Here is a 27,772-nt window from a genome sequence, read left to right on the forward strand (position 1 = left end):
AGCTTGGCTGGCACCAAAATGAATTTTCTGTATGTTATTTCATTAATCAGTGTATGTTCTTGGCTACCACCAACTGCCAAAATCGTTTGAAATATACCAAATAGCCTTAGGAATTTTTGCTTCAAGAAAGACTTGTTGATTTTTTTAGTGAGAAAGATGGCATTTTAATCTGATAACTCACATAGCAATGGTGGAATTTAGTGTGCCATGGACTTGAAAGAAATCAATATTCTTTTTAGCTTGCATTAAAAAAAAAATTATAGGTTCTTAGCAAAACCATATCATGTTGAAACTGCCATTTTCCTTTCTCTGTGGAGACTATAAAGTTCAAGTATCATTTCTGGATACTGGGATTTAAGCATGGGCTCTGTAACATTGATGACTGACATGATTCAGCTGTAGATTTTATTTTATTTCACCAGCTGTAGGTTGGTAGGAGAGACCCAGGTGGGACTACAGTCCTCTCACACCTGCAGGGAATGGGAAAGGTTATGTTCAAGCACCACCTGAATGTTGTCACTTGGGAATCCACTGCTGCAGCCATAGAGGCATGGATTCATTCATGCAAAAGCCCACAAAATGTACTGCTCACCATTTCTTTTTCCAAGTCATGGAGATTGAAAGGTGGGTTTTCTTCATTTTTCAAAGGGAAGATGAACTGTAGAAAAATCAGTGATTTCTATAGGACTCACAGGAAAATTTTGGCAGAGGTGATAAGTCAGTCTGAGAGTTATATTAGTTCTTATATGCATGATAGATTCTACGTAAGGTTTAAAAAAAGGAGAGAGAAGAGGTATTCTAGCTTGGATTTGGTGGCAGGATGCATATTCATCCTAAAAATAGCTTTCTGTCATGGAAGAGCTTTCTGTTCGAATTGGACTAATCTCTGGAATGTATCTTCCTTGAGATAAAGTTGTTCTCTTTTTTCTATTCCATTAATTACTCTCTCAGACAGTGAAAGTGATCCTACTTATTAGAAATATCCCATATGGTTAAAGTGCCTCTTGAAGTGCTTGGTGTACCTAGGTCAATGTAGACTGTAGGAGGCTGGAGAACAGTAATTTGTGGGGAGAAAATCAGGATGATGTAAGCAAAGGAAAGGCTCTTTGAAGCAATTAATGCATAAGGTGTTTGGTTTTGAACACTCAAGTCTTGTTTTGGAAATTAATGTATGGTACCCTCAAAGTGTGAAAACCATGGCATGGATATCTTCGTAGATTACTAAAGTAAAGAAGCAAAAATCCACACTGTGACCAATTCAGCTCCTGCTTTCAATTGTAGAGGTTCCCCTCCCCACAGTTTTGGCATTTGCCAGTTTGCATTTACCAGTTTACATTTCAGGGAGAATAAAGGTATTAGAAGTTCTAGTCCTTTCTATGATTATTAGAAGATATTTCAAAGTATTTGAAATCTTTTCTCTGGAGATCTGAATAATACTATCAATGTATTGTTACTGTAATATGTGGATTATTCATGTGCCCCACCTTTTGGGGACTCTGAGAGGGCTTTAGGCAACACATAAAACCTAAAGTTGTCAGATTCTTTTCATTTTGCTTCTTTCTGATAGTCGTTGTTTTTGTCACACAACGAGGAGCAGATTTACTAAAATTCCTGTTAATGCTGAAAATAATCACTCTCTTAGAAGGTGAACAGGACATTGGTATGTAGTGCCCAGAGTAGAATTAATCAGTAATATTTATTTGATCCAATCTGCTGTATCTTATTTTGTATTTAAATATACTGGATTTATTAAATATGGTATGATATATGTGACCAGTTGTTATTATTTCTCTTGGAGGTTTCTTTCAAATATTTTGGCAAAGCCTGTTTATAGTCATAGCTCATAGACAACTATAATTATACTCCAATTAGCAGATACTGAGAGACACAAACTGTTTCATTGCTTTGAATGGGTTGGTATTTTGGAAACTGGGAACTTTGGAGAAAAATAGTATGCAGTTGCAAATAAAAAAAAAAGAAGAAAACAGGCTGTCTGGCATTCTTTAAAGGAAGTGATTGATGCATGAGTCTGTTTTGCCTAAATAAGAAGTGAACAATTCTATTTACCCCTACATTTACTCTTCAGTTGAAGTAATAGATGCAATACATGATGGTGGTGGGGGGGATGTTGGGGGTTGGTTTTTTTTTCCCCTTAGTAGAGTTTTCCTGCCATATTATAATCATGGTTTTCTTGTCTTGCTTTCCATGCTTTTCAGCAGTTCTGAATTATGTATAAACCTCACATGTATAGGCTTTGTCTTGTCTTTCAGTTCACTTGCAAGATTAACATTCCTGTTGACCAAAGTTAAGCAAATGCAATGAAGGCTGATATTTTTCCAATGAATTATTGGAAATTGTTCCTGCCTGTGAACATCAGTATTCAGTGCACACTCGTACCAGAAACAAGTGCCTGGTCATTAGCTTCCAATCCTCTGTGTCTAAACTTGACACTTCCTCAAAAAAAAAAAAAATCACGGCACTCTGAAAGATACAGAGATCACTTTTGGAACAAGCACACTTGTTTTAGTGGGGCTTTAGAGAATTGGTTTGGAAATTGAAAAGCATTGCATTCATCACCATGCTCAAAAGAATGATTTATTCATGTGTTTCAGATAGAATTATTTTTCTCTCTCTCGAATGGACTGCACTTTGGGATATACAAATCATTTGAATGTGTCATACTAAAAACTGGTGGCTGGAAACTGTTGTCCCAGGTCCCATCTGGAAAGCATGAAAACTGTGGAAAGTTTCCTTTTCTCCTTTAAAAAAGAAAAAGGTCTTTGTTAGGATTGATTCCTGTGGTAAGCCTGTGTAGATTAATGTGAAAGTAAAATAAAGTGTCTCTATGGAATGGGTTGGACAGGAGAAGCAAAGTAACTGTTCCTCTATTAGGAAATTCACATAGTAATGGTTTCAGGAAAGGAAATTTATAAAGAGCAGAAAACTGCCATTTTGAAAAGGAGGTAGAAGGGAGAGCTACTCAATGGTTATTCATTCATGTCAGAGTTGAGAGATTATTTTAAATATGATTTCCCTAGTTATTTTATTTAGGCTGTCTCATTATGTTGGCTCTCAATGACAATATCTCAGCTTGCTACATAGGTAACTGGCAAAAGCATCATCAGCTCATGAACCAAAGAATCCAGCTTGCTGCAAACGGAGCTCCATGGAAGATGTGAAAGTAATCCTAATACTTCTGTAGGACCTGGGAGTTCTTCACCACACCCCAAAATGTACTTGCTCAAATCAGGCATTTTCAAATTAATTTCTTTTTCCGTCACTTGTAATGCGGAAGGTGCCGTCTGACAGCCCTGGAAATTAAGTCCTCTATTTCTCCACAGGACAGGTATAGCAAGGGCAGCAGCAATGCAAGCTTCCCCACACTGTTCTGCCAATGTTCCTCAGCCCAGTTCTGAAGAAGTCACTTCTGGAGGTGAGTGGGTGGAAGAGTCTCTGTCTGTGCAGAGACTGCTGCAGGGCAGTGGTTCCTGCAGGATGGGCTGTTGGATGGAGGCTGGCCCCTTGTCTCGAGTGAGCCACCAGTCTTTAACAGATACCAGTTTATGTATCACAAAGCAGCATGGGCTGGATTCGTTGAGGTTGCATTATTCTGCTTGACTGTTGTCACAATTTGATATTTCTTCGTGGTGAGATGGCACCTGTACATTTTTTTCTTTTTGCACTGTTTTGTTGTTAAAGGCTTTGTCAATGCTTTATGTACACGTCTCCGATGTGGCATGTGAGCAAGTGAATGCAGCCTGGTTGTAAATGTGGCACAGAAAAGCAGTTACTGGTGGCAGCCATGTGTGCAAGAGGAGCTGTAGGGCACTAGACCAAGAGGCATGCTTTGAAATGTGCCAGAAATTGATAAGAAAGAGTATGTTGGTTTCTAGTATCTAAATGAACAATTAGGTTTCTGTTGCAAAGCCATATCTTAACCATTTCTCTTTACATAATTACTATGTAGTTTAGATATTAACATCAATTAAGCTGGTAAACTAATGTTCTTCTTTAGATTATTTTATAATTAATGTAATCTGCCTATCTAAAGCTAGACATGCAGCATTCTACACTATATGAAAATAAAGAGTATGTATTGCAGTTACAATAGATAGTAGTCATCCAAACCAGAAATACGTGATAAATTTTGTGAGAGGAATAAATGGCTGATGCAAGTTTTCAGAACAACAATAATGAGTGCTTACCAGTTTGGCAAATTAATTCTCCTATACATTCCTGGAGTTACTTAAGCGCTACATACTTCAAATACAGTGAGAAGTATTCTGTTTTCAGCCAAATTTACAACACTGAAATAAGTCTGAGAAAATGGGAAACAAAGGCTTAGCAAGACTGTTAGGTAATGGTGAATTACTTTTCTAGTTTCAAATGCTGTGTGAAGGATTTGCAATGCCTTGATTGTCATTTGTAGTTGAGGCACTTAAGTCTGTTTAACTCTGCTTCTATGGCTGTTTGTAAACAGGAGTGATAACAAGAGACCATAGTACAATTCAATAATTGTATAAATTTAGCATTGTTCCTGTCCGTATGAGATCATAGAGTAAGAAGAGTTAATTTTCCTAGTCAAAGTAGACTTCCTGAAGGTATTTCTTAATTTTTTATCTTAAAAGGATATGAATCAGAATAGTATTCATTCCATATACAGTTGGAATGAATGTTGAATGTTTTAGCTGTACAGCTAAAACAGTTCCTGGCTTTCATATTTTTTTAATTTTATCAGGTAGCAGGGCTATGGACTTCTGTTCCTAATTAAAATTAATGACAAAGTCCTGTTGAGAAGTCATTTGAGACTGATCCATAAAGTAGAAAACAGTTTGAGGATCCTTGTCATGAGAATACATGGCATCAGGACGTTCTCTAATAAGTCACATTATTCAGTGTTTGTATGGTGCCAATAAGTCATGTGGACTTGATTTTTTTCAGCTCTTTTGAATGCAGTGCAGATTGCTAATCTCTTACTGATGTTGACAAAGCTGTAGAGAGGTCCAGAGTTGGCCTCCCACACACCTGAAGCCCAGAATTTCAGCTCAAACCTCCCTCTCTGCCATGCAAACTTTTGAAGATAATTATATACCTTGTCACAATTGAACCTTTTTTTGTAACAGACATTTTTTTAAATTCAAGTACAAAAATACATTTTCAGGACAAGCACAAGAATGGTCATAGAGACTGTTTTTTTCACACAGTATTTATTCAGACCACATATTCGTCTGTCTCTGCATCTGCTTTCTGTGAATACTAATTAATACAGAGTCTGATTTTTTCCTGCAAATTTACTTTGAATAGTGGTGATCTAAAGTAGCACAAGTTAAGCCAGCATATGGCCCAGAGCATCCAGAGCTCCTTCATCCTGGAGTCCTCACTTACACAAGTCTGTTGTTTCTACTGCGACTGCTTGCATGGGAAGAGGCTTTGCATTATGTTCACAGTTACAGATCTTGATCTTAAAAACTTCAGCAATACTTTTAGCAACTTGTCTTTACCTCCAGTTATATCCTAGTGATTGTACAGCCTCTCAGAGCTTCTGCCCAGGGACTGGGAGTGGAGGAAGGTTAAACCAGTCTTTCAAGAATATATTTATATATTTTCCTGAAGGTACAGTAAATTGGCTTGAGGCTTCAGGCTTAACTGACAAAGTCTTTTTTTTTCACCAACCACTAGATAACAGAGTTTAAGGGACTAGTCAGAATTTTGGATCAAGAGTCAGAAACAGAGGCTGCAAAACAAGGAATAGGAAACACTTTAGGTTCACATTGAATAATGTGGGGTCTTTGCACAATTGGGAAACACCTCTGCTAAAAGGTTGTTCCTTTTTTGACTTTCTGTCTGTGAAGAGAATATAGATCTGTGTTTATAATAGATCCAGGAAGCACTTTGCTTATTCCCAGTCTTCTGGAGATACTTCTTGAAAAGCATTTCCATAGCAGGTTTGGAGTTAGGGTGAAGTACATTGGTCTGTTTGTAATGATCTGGAAGGAACTCTGTAATCTTAGATTGCTCAAAAGGAAGTGCTTATTTGAGGCACCTAGAAATTACTGAGATACAGCAGGAGGAAATGCCTTCTAATCAAAGCTTTATGCCACTGGCATGTGTAAGTAAAAGGGAGACTAAAGTACCAAAGCTATCAGAAATTAAATCTCATTGCTCAAATATCAGGCTGTGCAACTGGTTTCACAGACTTACCACATAGTTATCACAGGCTTCTGTCATGTTACTGTTTAGAATTATTTGGACTGTAGGAAGGAATTTGACACTTGTCTCTCTAGGTTTCATGAAGGACTGTTTTTACTGTCCATTTGTCTTTAGGTTCACAGTTTTAGTCCAGTGGTTTGTGACAAGATACTGTTAGCAATGACCAGCTGCATAACTAAGGATATGAAAAATTATTGGTTTTAAATTTGTTTCATATTCTACAGCAATGCTATGGCATCTGTAAAGGTTTAAGTGTTGCCATACATGGAACTCATTGCAGAGCCATCGCTGTGAGCTCTTTCAGGGCAGGGAATACATTTTTCTGTGCACACATAAAGCCAACCCTCCCTACATCTTTGGCTGTTCCGGTGATGCAGGTAATACGTATTTATAGCAGACTCAGTGCAAGGATAAAACAAGCAAATAGTCCCCTAAGTTCCACAATAGCAATTTCACCCATTTAATTATTTTCTTCTGTGTGCCTAGAAAATTTAGGCCTACTAAAATTGCTTTTGATAGTGTCACCATTAACCTTGTAGCAGAGTATTTGAACTCAGATGTTGGAAAGAGTTCAACCAAAAAAAATGCCGCTTAGACAGGATGAGACATGCAGACAAAAAATGAAAAGGTGATACAGAATGTAAATCCTCTTTCAGGAGCCTTATGAGAATGCCATCTGGTTATCATAATGACAACACAGGTAACCATCATTCTCTGCATTCCATAAAATCCTGACTCACAAATGAGTTGAGTTTTCACAAAGTCAAGCTATAAGATCAACTACAAAATCCCATGGTTTTGTTTTTGTCATTCTTCAATTTCCAGGAAGCCTGATGAGACCTAACAGCTCAAGGCATTGAGGCTGATGAAAGCTAAATTTTCCATACATTTTTTCTACTATACTATGCAGCAGATGAAAAATTAGCGGAGTAAATACTGAGACTCTAGAATTGTGAGATTTCCTGGGGCAAGAGGAAGGTTTGTTTGCATTTAAATACTGTTTGCAGTTTCTTTCTTAGGCTCATCTACTGTGCATTTGGAGTTGATAGTGAATTTCTCCTGCACTTGAATGGCTGTTGTGTCACAAGGCTGTGGATTTTTGTATGTTTTCTTTTGCTTGATCAAATACTCTAGGCTCTTACAGGGAGGTGAAGCAAATTAGGAAGTATGTTCTTTTATAAAAAATACTTAAGAACATGCTTCAGGAAAAAGAGAACTTAATTTGTTTTAAAGGACAGATGCATCTGAAAAGGCACTTAAATTTTAATCAATCCCTTAATTTTTATTAATCTGTAATGAAAAAAAACCCGAATGGTTAAAATCCCAGGAAATTTATTTGAATTTACAAGCTGAGTTAGCTGGAATTTAGAGGTTTTGCTGTAACAATTTATTATATCCTATCTGTGTGTTAAGTGCTGAATGACCTTGTGCCATTTATATTGCTCTGTAGTCTGTCAAAAGAAAAAGAGCTTAATTTGATAATTAAGTAGGAGAGAATGAAAAAATCTATTCTGGCAGTTTGTGACCAGCTTGGGAGAGCAATGTCCTGTTTGTTCTTTATGATGGAAGCAGTGGAGATAACTTAAGAATTACATTTATTCTGGATAGCAATTACTTTTTTAAATCTTTTTTTTTAATTCTGAGACTTTTTTTTTTTTACCAGTGTTTACATCAACATTGTTGGTTTTTGAGAAAGGAGTTTCTGTGCTAGTTTACTTAATTTTGTAAGAGTGCTGGAGTGAAGGCTGCCTATTTATGTCAGGTAGAGCACAATGGGACCTGTTCTTTACCCTCCAGAACTATGAAAAAACATTCAGAAGAATTGATGTGTAACTGGAAAGGAAACTTCAATTGTAAACAGGTTTTTGGGGTTGTGTTTCTCTTAGGATTTTGGGTAGGTATTATTTTTGTTTATTTTAATTGAGGTTTGGCTGCCAAGTTCTGAATGGTTGGGAATAGTTTGAAGGTCTGTTTGGAAGTAATTGATTCAGTATTGTCTCCTGCCCCACTCCTGCCTGGTGGCTGATGTGTTGTGCTGTCCCCAGTGGTGCAGAGGATACTGGGATTCCTTTGGGAGCCCTGTAGGGTGGGTGCTGCTAGATTAATGCTGATGCTGCTGCTTCCTTCCCTCCCCCTTCTTTCTTCTGCATCTCCCTCCCCATAAAATATCCTCTTGGCTGAATGCTTGTGCAGAAGAAAACTGATGTTATGGCCTGTGTACTTTGCCTTTCCTGGTTTTACAGCTGACAGTGCAGCGACTGTGACAAGTGCGTTGTGAACTTGCTGCTTCTGCCCTGGAACCTGCTAGTAAGTGTATAGGGATTTCTTGTGTGGAGTAATCTCCTTTGCTGGGGATAGTGCAAATGTGTGTTTTCTTGTAACTTGGGCTGCAATCTGCCACAAGTTCTGAGCAGATCTCATGCTGATTTTGAGCTGAACACTTCACAAAGTAAAGGAAGCTGGGAAGCAAATAGAGTTGAGCCTTGCCTGCAAGTAATTTTTTAATCTGTGGTGCTGCAGGTTTCACACTGATAAAGACCATTATTTTGTAGTGCATTCCTAATGATGGTGTTTTTCTTCCTAATATTTATACTCTTTGCTGGTGCCATTAGCTTGGTTACATAGAGTCTGTGTGCTGAAAGTGCTAAGAGGTGAGACTGTGTCATAGAGATCTATTCCACACATTGATCCTGCCCTTGACTTTCCGTCACAGGAACAGAATATGAATAAAGAAAATGCTACTGTGTTAAATATTAAATACAGAAAATGTCCCCTCTGTTCACAGCATCAGTTGTGTAGTATTGATGTGCAAAAGAAACAGCTGAACTGATGTTTCAGGCAGTTGGCTGTAGAACTGCATGGAAATGGGAGTGGAGGAGTGTCTGACACCAACAAATCAGGAAAAGCTATCATAAAAACAACCGAAAGCCAATCTAAAGCCAAGTCATCCTGTGGAGATTTATAAATAACTAGCACATCTGCTTCTCGCCTGACTGGGGCTTGCAGCTTAGCTTAGAATTTTCCTTGCAGAAGAGGAACTTGTTTTACTTTGTCTATAGATGGTGTGTCACCAGTTACACTGTGCTTCATCTGGACAGCCAAATATGCCTTTGTCTTTCCTTCTTTCTTTCTTTCCATGAGCCAAGTAAACATAAAACCTAAACCAAAGATTTGATGATAGGGAAAAACCTCTGTTGTTGCTCACTCTTTTAAAAGATTTGGTACTGTGCTAGAGGACAGAGAGCACTGTGGTATGAAATCAAACATTTCATTAGAGTCAGTATTACTAATTTCAAGTGAAGGTTTCCATGGGCTGTGTCTAAGACCAAGTATAATCTAAATGTTAGATGTCACTAAAAGTATGTGGTGAATAGTGGGATAGAGACAGAGATGCATAGTGGGAAGGAACAGAAGGCTTTAACAGGAAAGCTGTAGGGTGTGCTCGTTTATGATCACCATATTCTTTGTCCAATACCATAGAGGGAGAAAATCCTAATCATGCCAAGAGCTGAACAGCTGTTGCCCTTCTATACAAGCTGATGCCTTCAAGGGTACATTTACAGAAAAATAAAACTGGGAGTGTGGAATGGGTACACATAACAGGACAGGCTAAGCCAATTTGTCTCTAACTTTGCAATATGTATATGTGTACATATATGTAAAGGGTGTATATCTATGTATTTGTAGTATATGATTTTTTTTTCCTCGAATAAGAATAAGGTTTTGCATTTAATTTTAAATGTTTTCTCTTTGATCTGCCTCTTTAAATCTGATTGAGAACATCAGAATGTTCTCTTATTGGAATATAAACAGCTCTGCTATGCACATCTATTTTGAATGCTTTGGGATTGTTATGTGTTTTTATAGTAATAAGTTAAATAAATAGACCTGTATCAGCAAGTTTGAGGATATGAGCTTACTGTGCAAACATCTGTTGTATATATTTGATGTGTCCCCCTGCTTTTCCAATAAGCCTTTTGAAATGTATCTTTTCAGTACATCCTGCAGTGCTTGATAATGCTGACCATGGTTCTGTGATGACAAGCATAATATTTTGAAGATATTTCTGAAAGATAAATATATAAAAGATAAAATCTTTTATCTGTTCAGTTTTCATCTTCTCTTTCTATGTAGCTTCTCTTTGTCTCTTCGGGTGAAGTGCTTCTATTTTGAGGACTCCACAGAAGAAAAAATTGGTATACCGACATCTTAAATATTGCTTGTGGTAGCTTCTACTGTTTGAAGTTTTTGAGAATAGAGAAGGACTTGGCAGTACCTGAGTGTGCACATGAATGATTTCCTCCCCCTGCCCACCCCCACTGTTCTTGCTGGCAGATGGGCCTTGAAGGACTTTTGCCAGCAAGTGCAAGTCAGACTAGCCCCTAGGAGTGACTGATACCAGGCAGCCTTTCTGTCTTGCTGAGTTCAGCAGAACAAGCCTGTCAGTGAACCTGATCTATAATTTTTAAAGTTATTTCATATTTTTTGTCTCAGAAATCACAGTAGCGACAGAACAGAGTGTTTAGCTCCCTGTGAAAGTTGTCAAACATAACCAAATATGAAATTAAGTGATTGTTACAAAATAAATGCCTGAGAGAGTGAGTTTACAGTCTTAATGCTGCAATAACAAGTACCTTTTAAAGTATAATTTTACCTATTTTTTTTTTTTGTTAAAAATGTTCCCTTCTGAAAAAAACCCACAGATTGCAGGTTGGGACAATCTTCAGGATGCCAGTAAATATTGCTCTGTAGCACCACTCTCACTGCCAAAATAGATCTGTATAGAACTGTTGTGGTTTCACTCCCTCTGGAAGTCAAGCCCCAGGCTTGCTCACTCCCTCACCAGCAGGATCAGGGAAAGAATTCAAAGAGTAAAAGCTGGAAAACTCATGGGTTGAGATATAGACAGTTTAATAGGGAAAGCAAGAGCCATACACGCAAGCAAAGCAAAACAAAGAATTAATTCACCGCTTCCCATGGGCAGGCAGGTGTTCAGCCATCTCCAGGAGAGCAGGGTCTATCACATTGTAACAGTGACTTGGGAAGAGAAACATAATCACTCCAAATGTCCCCCCTTTCCTCTTTTTGCTCCCCACTTTATGGGCTGAGCATGATGTCACATGGTCTGGGATATCCCTTTGGTCACTTTGGGTCACCTGTGCTGGCTGCATCTCCTCTCAACTTCCCATGCACTCCCCACCTCCTTGCCAGCCTGGCCATATACCAAAAGCAGAAAAGGCCCTGGCTCTTTCTAAGTGCAGTTCAGCAGTAACAAAAACATTTCTAGGTTATCAACCCTGTGTTCAGCATAAATCTAAAATACAGCCCCATAATAGCCACTGTGAAGAAAATTACCCCAGCCAAAATCAGCACATTAACCCAGATTTAACTAGCAAATATGTATTCAATAATTAATGGCTTCTTTTTGTGTAAAATAATGGAACTTCATTTTGCAGATGAGCATTCCTCTTTTGTATTAATTCTCTTTGAATTCATATTCTCATTCCTTTTTAGTTGTTCCAAACCCTGAACACTTGATCTCTGCCTGACCTCCAACACTGTGGATTAAAAAAAAAGAAGTCCAGATGGTTCACTTCATAGAATGAGGGCACCTTTATTTGTAAGGCATTTACATGAGTTAAAAATCCAGCAAAGAAAATAAACTGTATTAATCAGTGGTCCTTAAAAATGATGTCTGCAGTTTCAGACAACCATGATTGTGGTGTGACGTTGGATAAGTATCTCCCAGACTTCCCACAGGCTGTCAGAGCTAACTGGGCTACCCAAGCCTGAAGAGCCTGATAGAAATCTGTCTTACATTGGTATGTATCCCAGACCTTCTGGTCTCTATTGCAATTACTGCAGTAGCAGGTGTTTTCTGCAGCTTTGTGGACGTGGGGTTTGGTGTCTGGTCATGAGAGAGTGGTTACAGAACACAGCAGAGGTCTGTGCCCTGTGTGCCCCTCATGGACAGGGGCAGGTATCTTTCAGTAATCTTGTGATGGGTATCCTTCAAACTGCAGAATTCCAGTCTGAATTCTGGGACTTCCTCTGTCTATGACCAGGCTTGGAAGAAGCACTGGAGATAAATAAGAGAATATTTTACAAAATTGCCAGTGACAGTACTGCTCTTATTCACATTTGATGTGGTTGTGATAATAATTGTGATGTATCAGAACTGATGGGTGACTAAAGTTTTTTTTCTTTGAAAAAGCTTCTTCTTCCTTCTTTGTACCAACCATAAAAAAAAACTAACCTCAAGAATAAAAATTTCCATGGACTTTGATAATGCAAAGATTATACAAATGTGTTGTTCAGCTCTGCCCTAAATCAGTATCAGATGCATATCTTGCTTGTTATTTAAACTGTGATAGCATGGAGTCACTAGGCACAGCTGGTTCCTTAAACAGAGGGAGGTGGTTTCTGCCCAGAGGAATGTAGTGTTAAGTATGAGACAAGAAAGAGACAGTGTGAGGCTGTATTAAAACAGGGGGAACATGAGATCATGATGACTGGTAAGCACAAGAAGCAGCTGTAATAGGAACCTGGCTGCCAAGTGTCTTTATTTTATGGTAATCCATTTGTTGCAGTGCCCTGAGGAATATGGTTTGTTTTAGCTAAGCTCCAGAGTGGAATGTGAATCGAGCTGATCATCCAATCTCTGAAAGCATTCTTCACATTGAAAATATTCTCACATCATTTTTTTCTGCAAATAACAATGCAATAATAATAATAATTACCTCTATAATAACTGAGCAACTGTCCTTATACTTGGTTGTGTGAGTGTCCTTGAATACCTTGGCACTCCAGTGATTACTCAAAAAAACTTAAGCCAGAGAGCTTTGCTGGTTACCACTGAGCTATGAAAACATTTCAGCAAAATATATAGAAATGCACCTCAGGAATCTACAACTTAAATATGCAGAAAGAGAAAATTCATGGCAGTCATCTTCTTTGGAGAAACTTAGAGGGCTTCACATGGGTGACAGAGTCCGTTTTAGCATGAGTGGATTTGACATGAATGTTTTTATGTTTGTTTAGGAGATATGTACAGTAAAATTTGTCACTGTGTTGTGTAGTTTGAATGTAATGCAGTAAATCTATAAGCCTTGTCATGGGGGCCTGACATGCCTTAAGTGCTCTCTCTGTCCACAAATGGCCCTTTAGTGAGGTAAAGGACTGGTCATGCATGGGCCAGGACAGAGTAAAGTGCTCTCCAAAGTGGCTTTTCTGCAAAGATGTTATTTTCTTGTCTACTACCACTTTCCAGGCAGACTCAGTCTCTCTCTAATGGAATTCTAAGCCATAACTGATTCATAATCTATCCTCAGAGATTTTTTATTACTCTCTCAGTTATTCCTAGCTAAACTGTGTTTGAATTGAGTTCAGCTGGTCTCAGCAACAGATGTCAGGTATCACTAAATAATAAGGGGTCATGTAGGAGAAAGCCAAAAATATTCACTCTTTCTATAATCTTGACCAAATTAATCTTTTACTCACTGCATGTTTTTCAAAATAGTTTTGTATTTTTACTGTTAGTGAAATACTGGGGTATACATAACATATGAATATTGTTGTGGAATTGAGTAAAATTATATTGGGAATGTGTATTTTTCCAGTTTACTTTTAATTCATTTTCACCCATTATTAAATTTAAAAATAAGAGAATTACAAGTAGTGCCATAAATCAATATGTGTCCTGAACTGCAGAGCAAGTAATTTTTATAAGAGGGCAAGCCCCTGTGTTTATAATAAATCAAGTTCATTATCTTTTCAGCTTCCTGATTAAAGTAATTAGTCATTTATGCTGATACAAAGCCACCAGTGAATTCTTTGCTTTGTTTCACAAATATTAAATCTTAACTTGTTTTGTAAGGGTCATTGGTTAGAAACAGCTCCACATTGTGATGTAAATTTGTTGCTTTGTTAGTGGGGAAGTAGTTTGTGCCAACGCAAATTAATACACCAAGCAAGTCTCCTGCACTTGGAAGGACCTGCCTTTGAGACTGTACCCTGCAAAGGAATTTCAAATGCCCAATAGCACACAGCAGGTGGGGCTGGGCAGGGCACTGGGGGTGACTGCTGCTCGGTGCTGAGGCTCTCAGGTCACTGAGGGGCTGCAGGCTGTGCAGCAAGGCTGGGTGGGCTTCCCACTTGTGCAGCGGCTGTGCTGACGGCTGCCCATTCCCACCAAGCACTGTGGAGAGCTCTGGTTGGTGTCATTCCCAAATATTTGGGAAGCTGAGAACTGAATGTGCTTTTATAACTGCAGAATACCACTGTTACCTGAGGGGCTTCAGTTCAGAATGCCTCTGTCACTCCAGCTGGGTATTAAAAAGGTCCCTGCCAAGCAAAAATTAGTGCTTTAGAGAAAAGCATGCGTGAGATTGTACTTCTTCCTGCTCTTCTTTAGCTGTTGGTAATGTGAAAAATGCATATTTTATGATTGGCTTTTCGCAAATATTAAATTGAATACTATATGTATTATGTTATATTGATTAGAAGTGCTGTATTAACATTTTAATAGTATGGTAAATGTAGTTTTGTAGTTAAAATAGAACCTATGTATGTGGGGTTTTTTTTTACTTACTCAAGCAAGAGATGAGATAATGAAGAAACTCTTCACACAGAGATGACAATGATGGGGGCCCATAAAGAATTACTGCCTCCTTATCGGAAAAGACAAACATTCTTCCACCTTCTCTCTGTCTTTATGGAACCACCAGGATTAAGGGGAAGAAGTTGACAAAAACCAGAAAAGTTCTTAATTTGCAAGGAAATCATGCATCATGTATGAGATGTATGAATATGCAACAGGCTACTGCTTTTAAAGATTATTCCTTTGTTCACAAGGCATGCTTATTGGGCTTAAGTGCCCGAGAGCATCCGGACGTCCGTAATTCTTTGCTTTTTATTGTCTTGTAATTGTCCTAACTCTAAATTTTCATTACTCTAATTGTATTACTATTTTTATAACCATTTTATTATTATTAAACTTTTAAAATTTTAAAAACCAAGTGATTGGCGTTTATAACAGTAAGAATAATCTCTTCTGGGATAGGGTCAAACACAGCTTAATTTTCTGGATGAAAACAGTTGTGGTACTCCAGAACGTTTCTCTATTTCCAGGCATCAGTTCTGACCAATGTGTACTTGGGATCCTATTTGTAAAACTTGCCCTTACACTGGAATAAGTCGATAGATCGAGGGCAGAAGTTCAGAAGTCTCCTGAGTTGTTTTGTGGATTTTAACTAGGTGTGCTTATGCGCACAGGTACAGTGAAGTAGTAGGATGAGCCTGATAATTTCAGTATAAATCTAGCTTTTCTTCTGAATGTCAAGTGATACAGGACCTGTGAAAATGTAACATTAGAAAGCACCTAACGACCTTAACTGCAACTCTTACTTAAACAAAACAAGTCTTTTTTTTCTGCTTTGGTTTCTTTGTACTGTTCCAATTCAACGGTAATTGTGAGCCTCCAAATTCTTTCTTTTCATATTAGATTACATCCTTTACAGTTAAAATAAGGGAAACCTTTCCAGCAGTTTTTTTGGTCACCTGCTGTGCAAACTAATAATGCCATGCTAATCTCAAAAGGACTGTCAGTCACAGTCACATTTGAATTTCAGTGTTTCAGGAAGGAGACAATCAAGAGAGTGAAATTAGCTGAACGAGGCTATGTTGTACTACTTGTTTTTAAAATCTACTGTCAATCAAATACATCAAGAATGGGAGGTGTGTTTTTAAGGAGGTACAGATTTGTTTCCAGGATTTTTTGTGAATTTTAATGGTGCAATATTAATAAGGCAACATAACTATAGGTTCTTTTTTCTTTTAGCATATGTTCCAGTGAGAAATAAGTAATTTCTTTTGGGGTGAGGATTTGAGAGATTCAGCTTGTAAAAGGGGGTAATTGTGACTAAGTGCAGGTTAAGACATGAGCTCTGGCATTTATTTTCCTGTTGTTAGTGATGAAACACTGCACAATGTTCACAAGGAAGTTTAAATGTGCTTTAGAGAAAGACTTTTCAGATGCTAGGACGAAGAAAATAGTTATTTTCAGAGATTTCTAAGCATTCTAGCATTTTCCACGCTAAGCAAAAGATGGGCTACAGGAAGTTGTCTAAAAGGATGAACAATGTAATTTGAAAAGAAAATAGGTGCGAGTGGCTGTTCACCACCTGGATATTAATGTAGACAATTATCAGGTCTTGCCTTTCAAACATTATTATGTTAGGGCAAGAAAAAAGCCTATATTGTATTTTATGTGACCTTTCTAATACTATATATACACATATAGATTTGTGTTATTTGTCTCTAATTCACCAAATGTTTCTTATGTGTGGCTCAAGGCATTTATTTATTGCAAGGCTTCAAGCTGTGGTAAGCAAGGTCATAGATTAAGAATTGATTTCCACAGTTGCTCTAGCATACAAACTAAATTTCTCTTGGTTGGTTATAAAAACTACAGCTGGGTATAAATTCAGCTTTTCAACACTGTTTTGAAAATGTTAAAACAAATGAGAAAATACTCTGGATGTATTGCATGTTTCATTTAGACCTTCAGCTAAAACTTAAGGAAAACAAATTGGTTTTGTGCTGCAAACTGCTAAGTAAAACTATGCCAATAATAAAGATTGTGGGTTTTTAATTTCACTTGTTTTTTCTTGTAATGGCTTTTATTTTTTAATTCAGATTTCCTGTACAGTTTCTGTCAAATCATGTTTTGATCAATATCTTGATTAGTCCTTTTTTAACTTTATGCTTCTAGAGCCATTGCTAATTGCAATAGGAATGGGGTTTCAAAATGAAATATAGCTTATCTTCTTTGGAAACAGACGTTCCTACGAGAAATAGAAAAATCCTGTTGTTTTATTAGCATTGTCTCTAATGTGAAACACATGATTTTTTAAACTGAAGACTGTATTTAGACTGAACTGAAAATTCACCTTATCAAGGAGGTGTTTTTGTGGTTTTCTTTGTGGATTGTTGTGTTGTATTTTGCTTTTAAGGTGTGCTTTCTGTTGGTAACAGCAGTAGAGCTTAACTGTATGCAGAAATCCATTTGTGTAAATGTCAAATTTACTCTTTCGTGAATCTTTGCAGCAATACACAGATTCCTACTGACTACACAGTAAATCTCAAGGTGGAGAAATTGGCTTCTTAGACACATCTTTCAAGAAAATATTTCTGCTATAATATCCTGCCCTCTATTCTCAAATTAGTATGCCTAGAACAGAAACCATAATATGTAGTTTGTTTCCAGATCACTGTCAACATCATCAGGTGGCTTTAAAAAATGCTAGCTTGGCCTCTGCTGTTTCTCCGCGTGCCATAGCTGCTGTTTCTGCTGTTGGCAGAGGAACCAAATTGCAAGATTATTTTTCTAAGATTACAGAGGATATTGTGTTAGCTTGATGGGAATTGTTTTGCAGTGCACAGCCCTCACTTTACCTTATGGCACTGGCCCACAGGAGAGTAGTGTGGCAGAGGTTTTGTGGTACTCTGTTCTGCTGAAACAATGACTGAATTGCCAACCCTTTTGCACATTAGTGCATGAAGTAACTTTCTCACAGTGGTCACAATATGTATATAAAGAAAAGCAGTTGGAAAGTGAAGTGCTATGTGATGGGAGCAGTAAAACAGTTGGTGAGTAAAATAGGTAAGGATTTGAAATATGAACTTTATTAAGGAGAACGTGTGTGGAAATGAAATACCTCAGAAATCACTCCTCTTGCCAATTCAGATGGATATTTTTGAGGAATGAAGTTGTGAAATTCATCTGATCTTTAATGATCTTTTTCCCCTCCCTGAATTGTATTTTACAGGATTAGAATAGTCAGATCTCCTTTCATGGATGTTCCCAGCAAACTGCTTAGCACTTGACCATATTTTGCAAAATTTTGAGTGGCAGCTTATTTCAATGTATTGGAAAGAGAGGATTTTGTCAGTTTTTTAAATGTTCATGTCTATAACAAACTTCCTTTTGACTTGATTGAGATTTCCATATGGAGATATCTCAAAAAATGCAGCTTTGTGGTGAAATACAGTGAATCAATTCAACTCGGACTTTCTCGGAATAATAAAGTCTCACTGAAAGCCTTGTTAGGAAGGAATTCCGATTATCAAGTCTGGTAGTCAGGGAGGCTTGTTGTTAGTGTATTACTGCAGGACAACTCAAGCATGGTCATGCTTGACTGAATACAAGATTTATGCCTATTTCTAAATTGTAGATCTCTTTTTTTGAAAGAACACTGAAATATGTATGAAGAAATCTGGACCGATTCATTAACTTTGAATAAATTCCTACAACAAATGAGTGAAATGAAGAGAAAGCAAAAACAACTAGCTTAGCAGGACTCCTTGTGTGAGGTTGGCTGCCTGCAGAGACATAGGACTACTAAAAAGAAGTCACTGATAATTCCTTATAGATCCATTTGATGGTAAACTTTGAGAAACATAACCTTTTCAGAAGCAGATATGGCACCATCCTCCAAGATTTATGGGCAGGAGTTGACTGTGTACACCTGTAAACTCCTAGCAGCAGCCTAGGAGTCTGGCCTTATGTAGGAATCGATTGAGAAAAATTCTGTTTGAAAAGGTACACCCACAGCATGTATTTGAGACTACTGGGGTCTTTGAGTTAGCAGAGAGGTGTGCTACATTCCCAAAGATGATCAGAGGGCTGGAGCACCTCTCCTGTGAGGAGAGGCTGAGAAAATTGAGGTTGTGCAGCCTGGAAAAAAAGAAGGCTCTGGAGTGACCTCATTGTGTTCTTCCAGTACTTGAAGGGAGCTGCAAGGGAGATGGAGAGGCCCTTCTAGCATGGCTATATATTGACAGGACAAAGGGTAATGGGCTTAAAATGAAAGAGGGAAAGTTTAGGTTGAATATCAGGAAGAAATTATTCTCTGTGGGGGTGGTGAGACACTAAAACAGATTGCCCCTAGAAGTTGTGGCTGCCTCATCCCTTGGAAGCAATTGAAGACAGGGATAGGGCCCTGAGCAACCTGGTCTAGTAGAAGGTATCCTTAGGCATGGCAAGTAGTTGGAACTAGATGGTCTTCAAGGTCCCTTCCAATCCATACCAGTCAAAGATTCTGTGTCTTGTGTCTTCCCTTTGCATTTTAATTCTGGCATGTTTGTTATCTCAGCACTTGATTTGAAATGTAGAAAACTGTGGTCTTTCTGACTTTAATTGGATAATTAAACCTGTCAAGTTCCCTAAAGACTAAATGTGTGCAATTGTAAATATTCTTATAATACTGTGATTTTTGTAACACAATTTGTGCTTCTTCATATGTTGTTATCAAAATGTACATATACTCCAGTGGTAGTATTAGAGTACACTAGTGGGGATTAATACTGCAAAATCCAATATCTGCAGCCGGAGGGTGAACCACATCATTTCAGAAAGATCAAGGGACTGCAGTCATTTACATTTGATTGGTCTTTCTTGGATGGATATGCAATTTCTCTGCACCCCACTGTACAGCACTTGGAGCCAGGCTCTGGTCTGAAGAAGGCAACTAATGACAGTAATTATCTATTGCTCTTTCTTCTGCACATCTGCTCGGCAGTATAACTCCTTGGCTTGGGTTAAAACAGTGCAAAGGCTTTTTTAAACACTCAGAGAGAAAAAATATGTGTAATGTAAGAAGTTACACATTCCCGACTTCATATTTCTGCCACATGCTGCCTTGCTGTGACATGGATGGTTCTGTGAACCACACTGAGGTAGAAATTGTGAACAACTGGTCTTGTTGAGACTCTTCCTGAGCCTATGTTGAGTTCCGTCAACACCAGAAATATCTTCCCTAAGACTTAAGTAAACATGTTCATTGGGTTTTTTCCCTCTCATGATAGTATTTTCATCAAGGACCAGATGATGGTTGGCTCACATGTAGCTTTATTCTCTTATGATGGTGGAAAATGAGACATACTGTATCATCTTAGCAGGGAGAAGTATTTGAATGAGCAAGACGATCAAACAATGAAACTGTGTGACCAAAGGAGCCCTGTAATGTAGGTTTCAAATTTTCTGTAATTTAAAAGTATCAAACTTGTTGCTGCATTCTGTTGTAAAACAACTCACACCTTATTCTTCTTTCTCTACTGTGGAATTTTTCCTTTGTGGAAGGGCTGACTTGAAACATTTCAGGTTTTTCCTCTCTGTTGTATAAGAGGTAAACAGCCAAGCATGAAGCAATTCCCACTTCTGTGGTTATTCCATTGCTGTGATTACATTTCAGCAGCTCTAGATTTCAGTACCGTTGCATCCTTTTGCTTTCAGTTTTGTGATTAAAGTTTTCATAGCCAGAAAACAGAACAGTAGAGGGTTTGGAAATGACTAACAGTGCTCCCCCCACCACCTAAAGGTCCAACTATGCGTGAAAGGCTGTTAAAAGCAATATTGGTGCGGATGCAAAGTGGGAAGAGACATCAAGCATGTAATAAAGAACAATTAATTTGTTTCGCAATGAAATGTATATAAAATAATAAATTATTTAAAAACAGGTTTTCTTCTGTCTATCTTCTTGTAATATCAGTTTTCCATAAGAGTAATAATAGTAACTTTGTCTCAGTGAAGACTTTGGTTCCAGTTACTGTCTTAGTAATCTTCCACTGAAATGCTTGTATTTTTCAGTGCTGATACTTAAATTTAGTAATCAACACTTATGCCTTGACTGTCTTGAAATGTATTCCTTCTACACCTACAGGTTATAATAAAGGCATGCAGACTTCATTCAGTTAATCAGTATAAGGCAAAAATGGATAAGATACTTGATGGATTTTTCATAAGGACACACATTTTTGTTTACAGACAAGTGAACATACTAGGCTGTGCAACAGCTGTATCTAAGTAGATGTAGAAGTAGGCATTTATGCTGGGCACAGATTATTTTTTTTTCAACATATGCAGGCATAAGGCTGAGGTGAAAATGTAATGTTTAGTTTCTAGACAGTGTACAATGTCCTGTGGTCAGTTAGTTTATACAAACATGTTTCTGTATTACTGTGCAGGAGGACTGTAGCATTCATTATAAAAACACAGATCTCAGCAAAATAATATGATCTTTCCAAAAGCAAACTTGCAAGAAAAGTTCTTACATTTAAAGTGCTGTGGTTGACTTTTTAAAATTATGGTTAAGTGTTCATCTGACCTATTTGTCTAGAAAAAGTAGAACTAAATCCTGTGACATTGACACTAGAACTTTGATCATGGGAATCCAATATTCATTGCTTGAGGGCGTTTGCTTTTATAAACAGGAACTGTGATTGTTAGTGTTCTTCTGAGTATCTAAATCAGCATTTGGAGTATGCATATTTCAGGTTTAAATACACAGCCAGAACTTGATACTATTACTGATGTATTCCATTAATTTATTTGGTAAGTATTTTTATATTTTTAAAATAAGGAGTATGGAATTTTTTTAATCAAATTTTTGCAACGGATACTTCATCACTAAAAATCAGCCTTATGGGGGATCCTTTCTGAGTCTCTGCTCTTTGGAAACTGCAGTAGCCCACCTTCTGAAAAGCACGCAGGCGGGATGAGAAGAATGCCTTGAATTGTGGATTCAAGTTTAAGACGAGGTGTCGGCAGCGTGAGATGGCTGTGCTACAATTTTCCCTCCACTGCAATTCTGCTCAGTGTTTTACAGTGCCATGCATGCTCTGTTACATGGCATTCACCTACACAGGCTCAAGCAGCGGAAAATCAACAAAAACATTCAGATGCTGAGAGAGATGCTTGAAGAAGCTGAAGAAATCAAGTTCTTCTGGTGTGAGACTTCTAGGTATGCTCTTCTTTTTATCAACAAAATACCATAATACTTGAACTATTGATTTTCTTTTACCTGGTGTCTGAATGCAGATTTGTTTATAGTATTTATTGTTTTCTTGTGACAGGAAGTTGAAGAAGGGAACTCATGTTGAATGCAGGGCAGTTGATGTTAATACAATTTTTTTTCCTTTTTCCACACTTTCAATAAGACACAGTTGCATGGGACAGTTTGAATGCTTTCCTAGTGACATGGAAAAGCAAGAGAAGGCCACAGACTTGCAAACAGATATTAGTTGTTATTCGCTCATTTGAAACTGGCAAGGAAACAGCTGCTACATTGCTCCATGACTGGCTCAAAGATACTAATGATACCTGAACAGTTTTATGTATCCCTTCATTCATACGCTTGATCATTGTTCTCTCGTTGTGTTTTCTGTTCTTGGCCTGTCTGAGGTCTCTTGTGGCAGAGAACTCTTTTTGGGTGCATTTTTGTTCCTGTTTCCCTCTGTTTTAAAAATAATCATACTGCAAATCTTACTCTTAGATGAGCAGTGGAGCTCATTCTTGCTCTGCTGTCTAGATCATGAGCATCTGGCACATGATAGCTCTCTACTTGCTGCAAAACTAATCTAGTAAATCCATGCTGTTCTGATTGCTTTTTGTCTCATTTTGCCTCTCAAAGGCATATGAGGATGTTTCCTGACTCCTTAGTACTTATTTTAATTAATTGACAGTTATTTCTCTTTTATTCAGAAAGAGAAGGTGCTGGTAAAAAGCAGCTACATAGGACAGTAATAGCAAAGCAATCAGCTATTTAGGCGCAATTTAAGGGAAAGAAATTTTGTTCCCTTGATGTCCTTCTCTTAAATAAAACATGAGGTGGGTTTATTCTTTTGTTTGCACCCATTTTTACACTTTCCTTCTTAATACTCATCTGCAGATCAAATCCATTGCTAAACTGAAATGCTCTCTCTTTACCTATACTTAAAACAACCCTAGGAGTTGTATGAAGGTGAACCCACATGAACTGTGTGCTTTCAGTCTGTGTAGTTGTTTGCAAACTGCATGTAATTTGGTTTCACAGTACTCACAGTGTGCCAGAGAAGAGCTGATCATGTGGATATATGGTATATTGCTCCTAGTCCTGTCAGGCCGTGGGGGTGAGCATGAATCTGTGCTGAGGCTTTCCACCTAAATAGAGTCCTGCAATTTGGACTGATATAACCTCTTTATATTGGGTGGAGGGTTTGATCTATGAATCACCATTTAATTTACAAGGGAAAAGGAGCTCAGATACCCACTGAAGAGACTGTTTTGTTATAAGGAGCTGCAATGTTGGCTGTAGAACTAGCTGACACATAGTCTTGAAAAGTTGAATGTTTAAAGGAGAAATTAAATGAAATTAAATTAATCTGTTGTATACCAGTGGTGGCTCAATAGCTTTGTTTTTGTTTTATTTGAAAGATATCACTTGCTGGCTGCAGAGTGGGTGGATTCAGCTTCCTTCTGGAGCCTGAGCAAATCACTCAAGGAAGATCTTGCTTTCTGCTGCATCCTAAAGACAGTATGGAAGGGGAGAGCATCTGTGAGGTTGATTCTGGAGATGGACTGGGAGGTAGGGATGCCTGTCACTTATTTTTGTGTTCAACGCAGATGGGTGGTTACAGAAATCCCTTATGACAATGGACCTTGGAATTTACAAAAAGCAAATGTGATAAAGGTGTCTACAGTTCATTGATTGCATTTTGTCACTTTACAAGCAGTGAATAAAAGTTTTTCAAAACAGCTGTGTCTTAGAGGAAGTGGTACATATAAACAGTCCATGTTGTGAGTGTTGTTGTTCAGTCTGAGATGTCCCAGAGATAATATAAACCCTAAATACCTACAATAAAAGTAAAGCCTTTTTTCTCTTTCTTTGTTTCTCCTTTTTCTGTCTCCTGCACTAACTGTACTGCACACACTGTTTTGTTTGTATTTTTTAACTGGTCTACAGGAAACTGAATAATGTGATACTAAGTCTGTCTTCTATACTAGTGACCCATGTGTAGATGTAAGCTTTCACTGATATAAAATAAAGTCTTTGTTCTAGCTACAAGTTCTACAGGTGTCCTTTTGCAAGTTAGCTCACTTCATTGCTGTGGTTTATAATTTTCATAGTAGGGTGGAAAACTTCTCAGAGAGTGCAATACTACATATTTCTGCAGGGCTGCTGATTTTGTGTATAATGCAGGGGATCTTTGACAAGGTGTTTGGATAGACTTGTGTGTTTTAAATTCCTGGTTTAACACTGCTTCTTCTGAGGCTAACCAAGCAAACATCTGTAGTTTGCAGAAAGCCTTGAACTGCCTAGGTCAACTCACTGTTGAACTCAGAAATCTCAATATTACAGGAAAGAATGAGGCTCTACATTAAAGGGTTGTAATAACATAAGACTCAGCATGCTGCATATCTGTTTAATTGTTTAGATGTTTTCTGTAACTGAATTGTAATCATGGAGATTATTTTTTTGTATGAGTGTACTGTGCTTGTGCTAAGATGCCTTCTTTTGTGTTTAATAGTCCTGTAATTTTTTTCCTGGGCTCTTGATGTATCAGCAGGACTGTTGAGTAGGAGGAGCAGTTTCCACACTGAGTTTCCTTCACACAAATGAGTTGCTTCCAGACACCCATCAGTTGGGCTGACATGCAGATATGTATTCCTAAACAGTTTACTTTTTTTAAATAAAGAAACTGGTGGTTCAAGTTAGTTTTAATATTTCTGATAGTACTATTAAATAATTATTTTGTCATAATAATAATTTTGTCATAATAAATTGTAATAAGAACAGTGGAAGTATTTAGGCTCAAATGATACCTTTCTGCTTGGCAAATGAAGGGTAACAGAATCTTGGCATTGTCTTCAACATTCTGAGCTATTTGTGTTGCCCTCTCCCAAGTTTTGGAAACAGCTGAGGCCATCGTTCTTATGGTTACTCTTGAGCACTAGTTTAGGCCTTATCATTGTGTACGTCAGTCACTGGATCCCTGCTGCATTTTTTCATGGATTTCATGCCAATTCGAGCATGGAGGAATTGTTTCAGAGCTGAGGTCACTGACAGTTTTGTATTCCAGACCTCCTTGAGTTTGACCTTTTTTTGTTATAGTAAGTTATTACCCTTGATCCACATTTTTCTAACTTATATAGGCAAGAGTGAGTATGTACATTTAAGTATGCAGAATGAATAACCAGTTTTCTGGTTTGTCCTCTGCATTCTGGATTCTGAATTAAGATTGTAAACTCTAGAGGGAAAATTTACAGTTTCAGGGAACAGAATAGATTGTCATTGACATAAGTTGAATAGAAAACTGGCATGAGAGCAAAACCTGATCTTGTGTGTGCTAGGGCCATACTTCCAGGAGCATGACAGTATTTCTAGTGTACATTTATGTATAGTTATTTCTTGGAAAAAGTGTGCTTGCATGAGTAATAGTAACCACAGAGTGCCATATCGTATGTTTTCAGAAAGCAGGTCATGTGAATTACTGGGTAACACCTCAAGTGAAAAAAAATGCCTTGCTTCATCCCTTGTAAATAAAACAAAGATAAATCAAAATAAGCTAACCATAAAATCCTGTTCTAAAAGTATGAAAAATGGGTAAGAGTGATCAGTGTGGTAATCAGTCCATCAGGCATTCTTATCTGATGAGCAAGGGAAGCATTGGAAACTCACATGTTTTAAAATCAAGGGCAACTAAAACTTTGAATGTAGTTTGCTAAGTTTCTTGGGCTCTTTTTGACCCGTTTTTACTTATTTCTACTTTTGATATCTACTCTTTGTGGAGCCATATTAGCAAATTTTTCACTGTTTTGTGGAATGTGAAGTAAATAAAAATGTGACTTTGAGATAAAGTATTTTCTTTTGGAAGATAAAGGGCATGCATACTTTCTGAGAGAGTGTTAAAAAAGCCTGTATTCATCCTATGTATATATTATAAATGCAGATATATTTGATTTTCCATTTTGACATATTGAGATATGTACAGATCAAGCATAGATATATGGTTAAAATTAGACTGATTTCACATCTGAATTATGATGCATCAGAGATCTGAGACAAAACAGAAATGTGCCCATTTTCAACATGTACAGAACATGTCAAACAATTTACCAGTATGATGGAATCACCTCCCAAAACCAAAGTATGTTTTGTTAACTTGAGGTCTGTGGGCTATGATGTAGGAGTTTCTTGGGAACATAAAGTTCTTGTAAGACTCTATGAGTTTGGGGGTCAGAAGGCCTTAAACATTTTTTGGCTATTGTCAGATACAGAAAACATATTAACAAGTATAATACCCCACAGTTCATTATCCCTTGATAGAAAACAATGCCACTATTTTCAGGAACCCAAAGTAAGGCTCTTCTCCTAATTTTAATGTCAAAAAAGTACATGGATTTTCATAGGTGTAGGTGGTTTGTAACACTCCATAATGCCAATAAAAGCTAAGAAATCATGCTTGTTGAGCACGTAAATCAATTTGATACTGTGGAGTTATGGACTTAACTCTGACTTGGTTTAAAAACTAGCCCTAATATTAAAAGCAGTGCTGTGGGTATTGTATCCTTTCTTCACTTGATAATACTTCATAGGAGGTTTTGAATACATCTTAAATGATGCACAAAGAGGAACAGAGCTGACATTTCCACTGGCCTGTAAAGCCAAACTCAGTGAGCATCTTTATGATGCAGGCAAATAGAGTCTCCTGAGTAAAGCCACCCTAAACATGGTTGAGGAAGAGACAGGACTGTGATTGTTCACTGTGCAATGCATGAAATACCAATTACAGCTGACCTAGAACAGATGGGTACCTCTACTTCAAAGCTACGACTTCATAGCTTAAGTTGCTGAGGAGAAATTTCTTCTTTTCCCCAAATACAAGAGGTCTGTAGTGGAATGACCTTGGCTGTCTGCCAGGTGCCCAGCAAGCTGCTCTCTCATGCCCCCATGCAGCAGCACAGGGAGAAAAAGTAAGATCAAAGGATAAAGAGAGGACGTCCCTCACCAATTACTGTCACAGGCAAAACATACTTGACTAGAGAAAGATTAATTTATTGCTAATTAAAAATATAGAAATTAGTGATAAAAAAAAATCAAACCTAAAACCACCTTCCCCTCAACCCCTCTCTTTTCCCAGACAACTTCCCTCTTTCCTTCCTAACTTTCCTGCCACCTTCCGCCCTCCTGAACAGAGCAGGGGGAATGGGGAATGAGTTACTCTCAGTCCATATAATTTCATCTTTCCTGCTCCTTCTCCTTATGCTCTTCCCATGCTCTACTTTGAGGTCCCACTCAAGGAATACAGACCATCATGAGCTTTTCCAACGCTGGTCCTTCTCCACTGCTTCAGCGCGAATCCTTTCCTTGGGGTACAGTCCTTCAGGAATGTGCTGCTCCTACAGGCTACAGTTCTGGCCTGAAAAGCTGCTTCTGTGTGGGCTTCCTGCATGGGCCATGTGTCCTGACAGGAGCCTGCTCCAGCATGGGCTCTCCATGGGCTGCAGTTTCCTTTAGGGCGTCTCCTCAAGCTGTGCTTTGGAGTTCTCCATGTGCTTGCAGGGTGGATATTTGCTCCACCGTGGTCTTCCATCAGATGCAGGAGGACAACCTGCATTGTCACGGTCTTCTCTATTGGCTGCAATGGAATTTCTGCTCTGGTGCCTGCAGAACCTTTGCCCTTCCTTCTTCAGTGACCTTGGCATCTGCAGGGCTGGTTCTCTCATGTTTTTTCATTTCTCTCT

General features: G+C 38.0%; 1 protein-coding gene across 9 annotated transcripts in view; it reads left to right on the top strand.

Moving 5' to 3' along the window:
- Window positions 1-27,772, top strand: part of PPP2R2C (protein phosphatase 2 regulatory subunit Bgamma) — a 193,251-nt gene that overhangs the window by 73,669 nt on the left and 91,810 nt on the right. For 2 of the 9 annotated variants that reach the window (XM_068188637.1, XM_068188642.1), the window contains one exon: window positions 23,462-23,612. The exons of 3 other annotated variants lie outside the window; for them this stretch is intronic. In XM_068188637.1, the coding sequence (XP_068044738.1) occupies window positions 23,462-23,612 (151 nt within the window). Of the gene's footprint in view, window positions 1-3,216; window positions 3,234-3,341; window positions 3,434-23,461; window positions 23,613-27,772 lie in introns of those variants that run through there. 4 more of the 9 variants (XM_068188636.1, XM_068188639.1, XM_068188641.1 and 1 more) reach the window with 4 other exon arrangements.

This window comes from Anomalospiza imberbis, chromosome 4, assembly GCF_031753505.1.
Source record: "Anomalospiza imberbis isolate Cuckoo-Finch-1a 21T00152 chromosome 4, ASM3175350v1, whole genome shotgun sequence".
Taxonomy (NCBI): Eukaryota; Metazoa; Chordata; class Aves; order Passeriformes; family Viduidae; genus Anomalospiza; species Anomalospiza imberbis.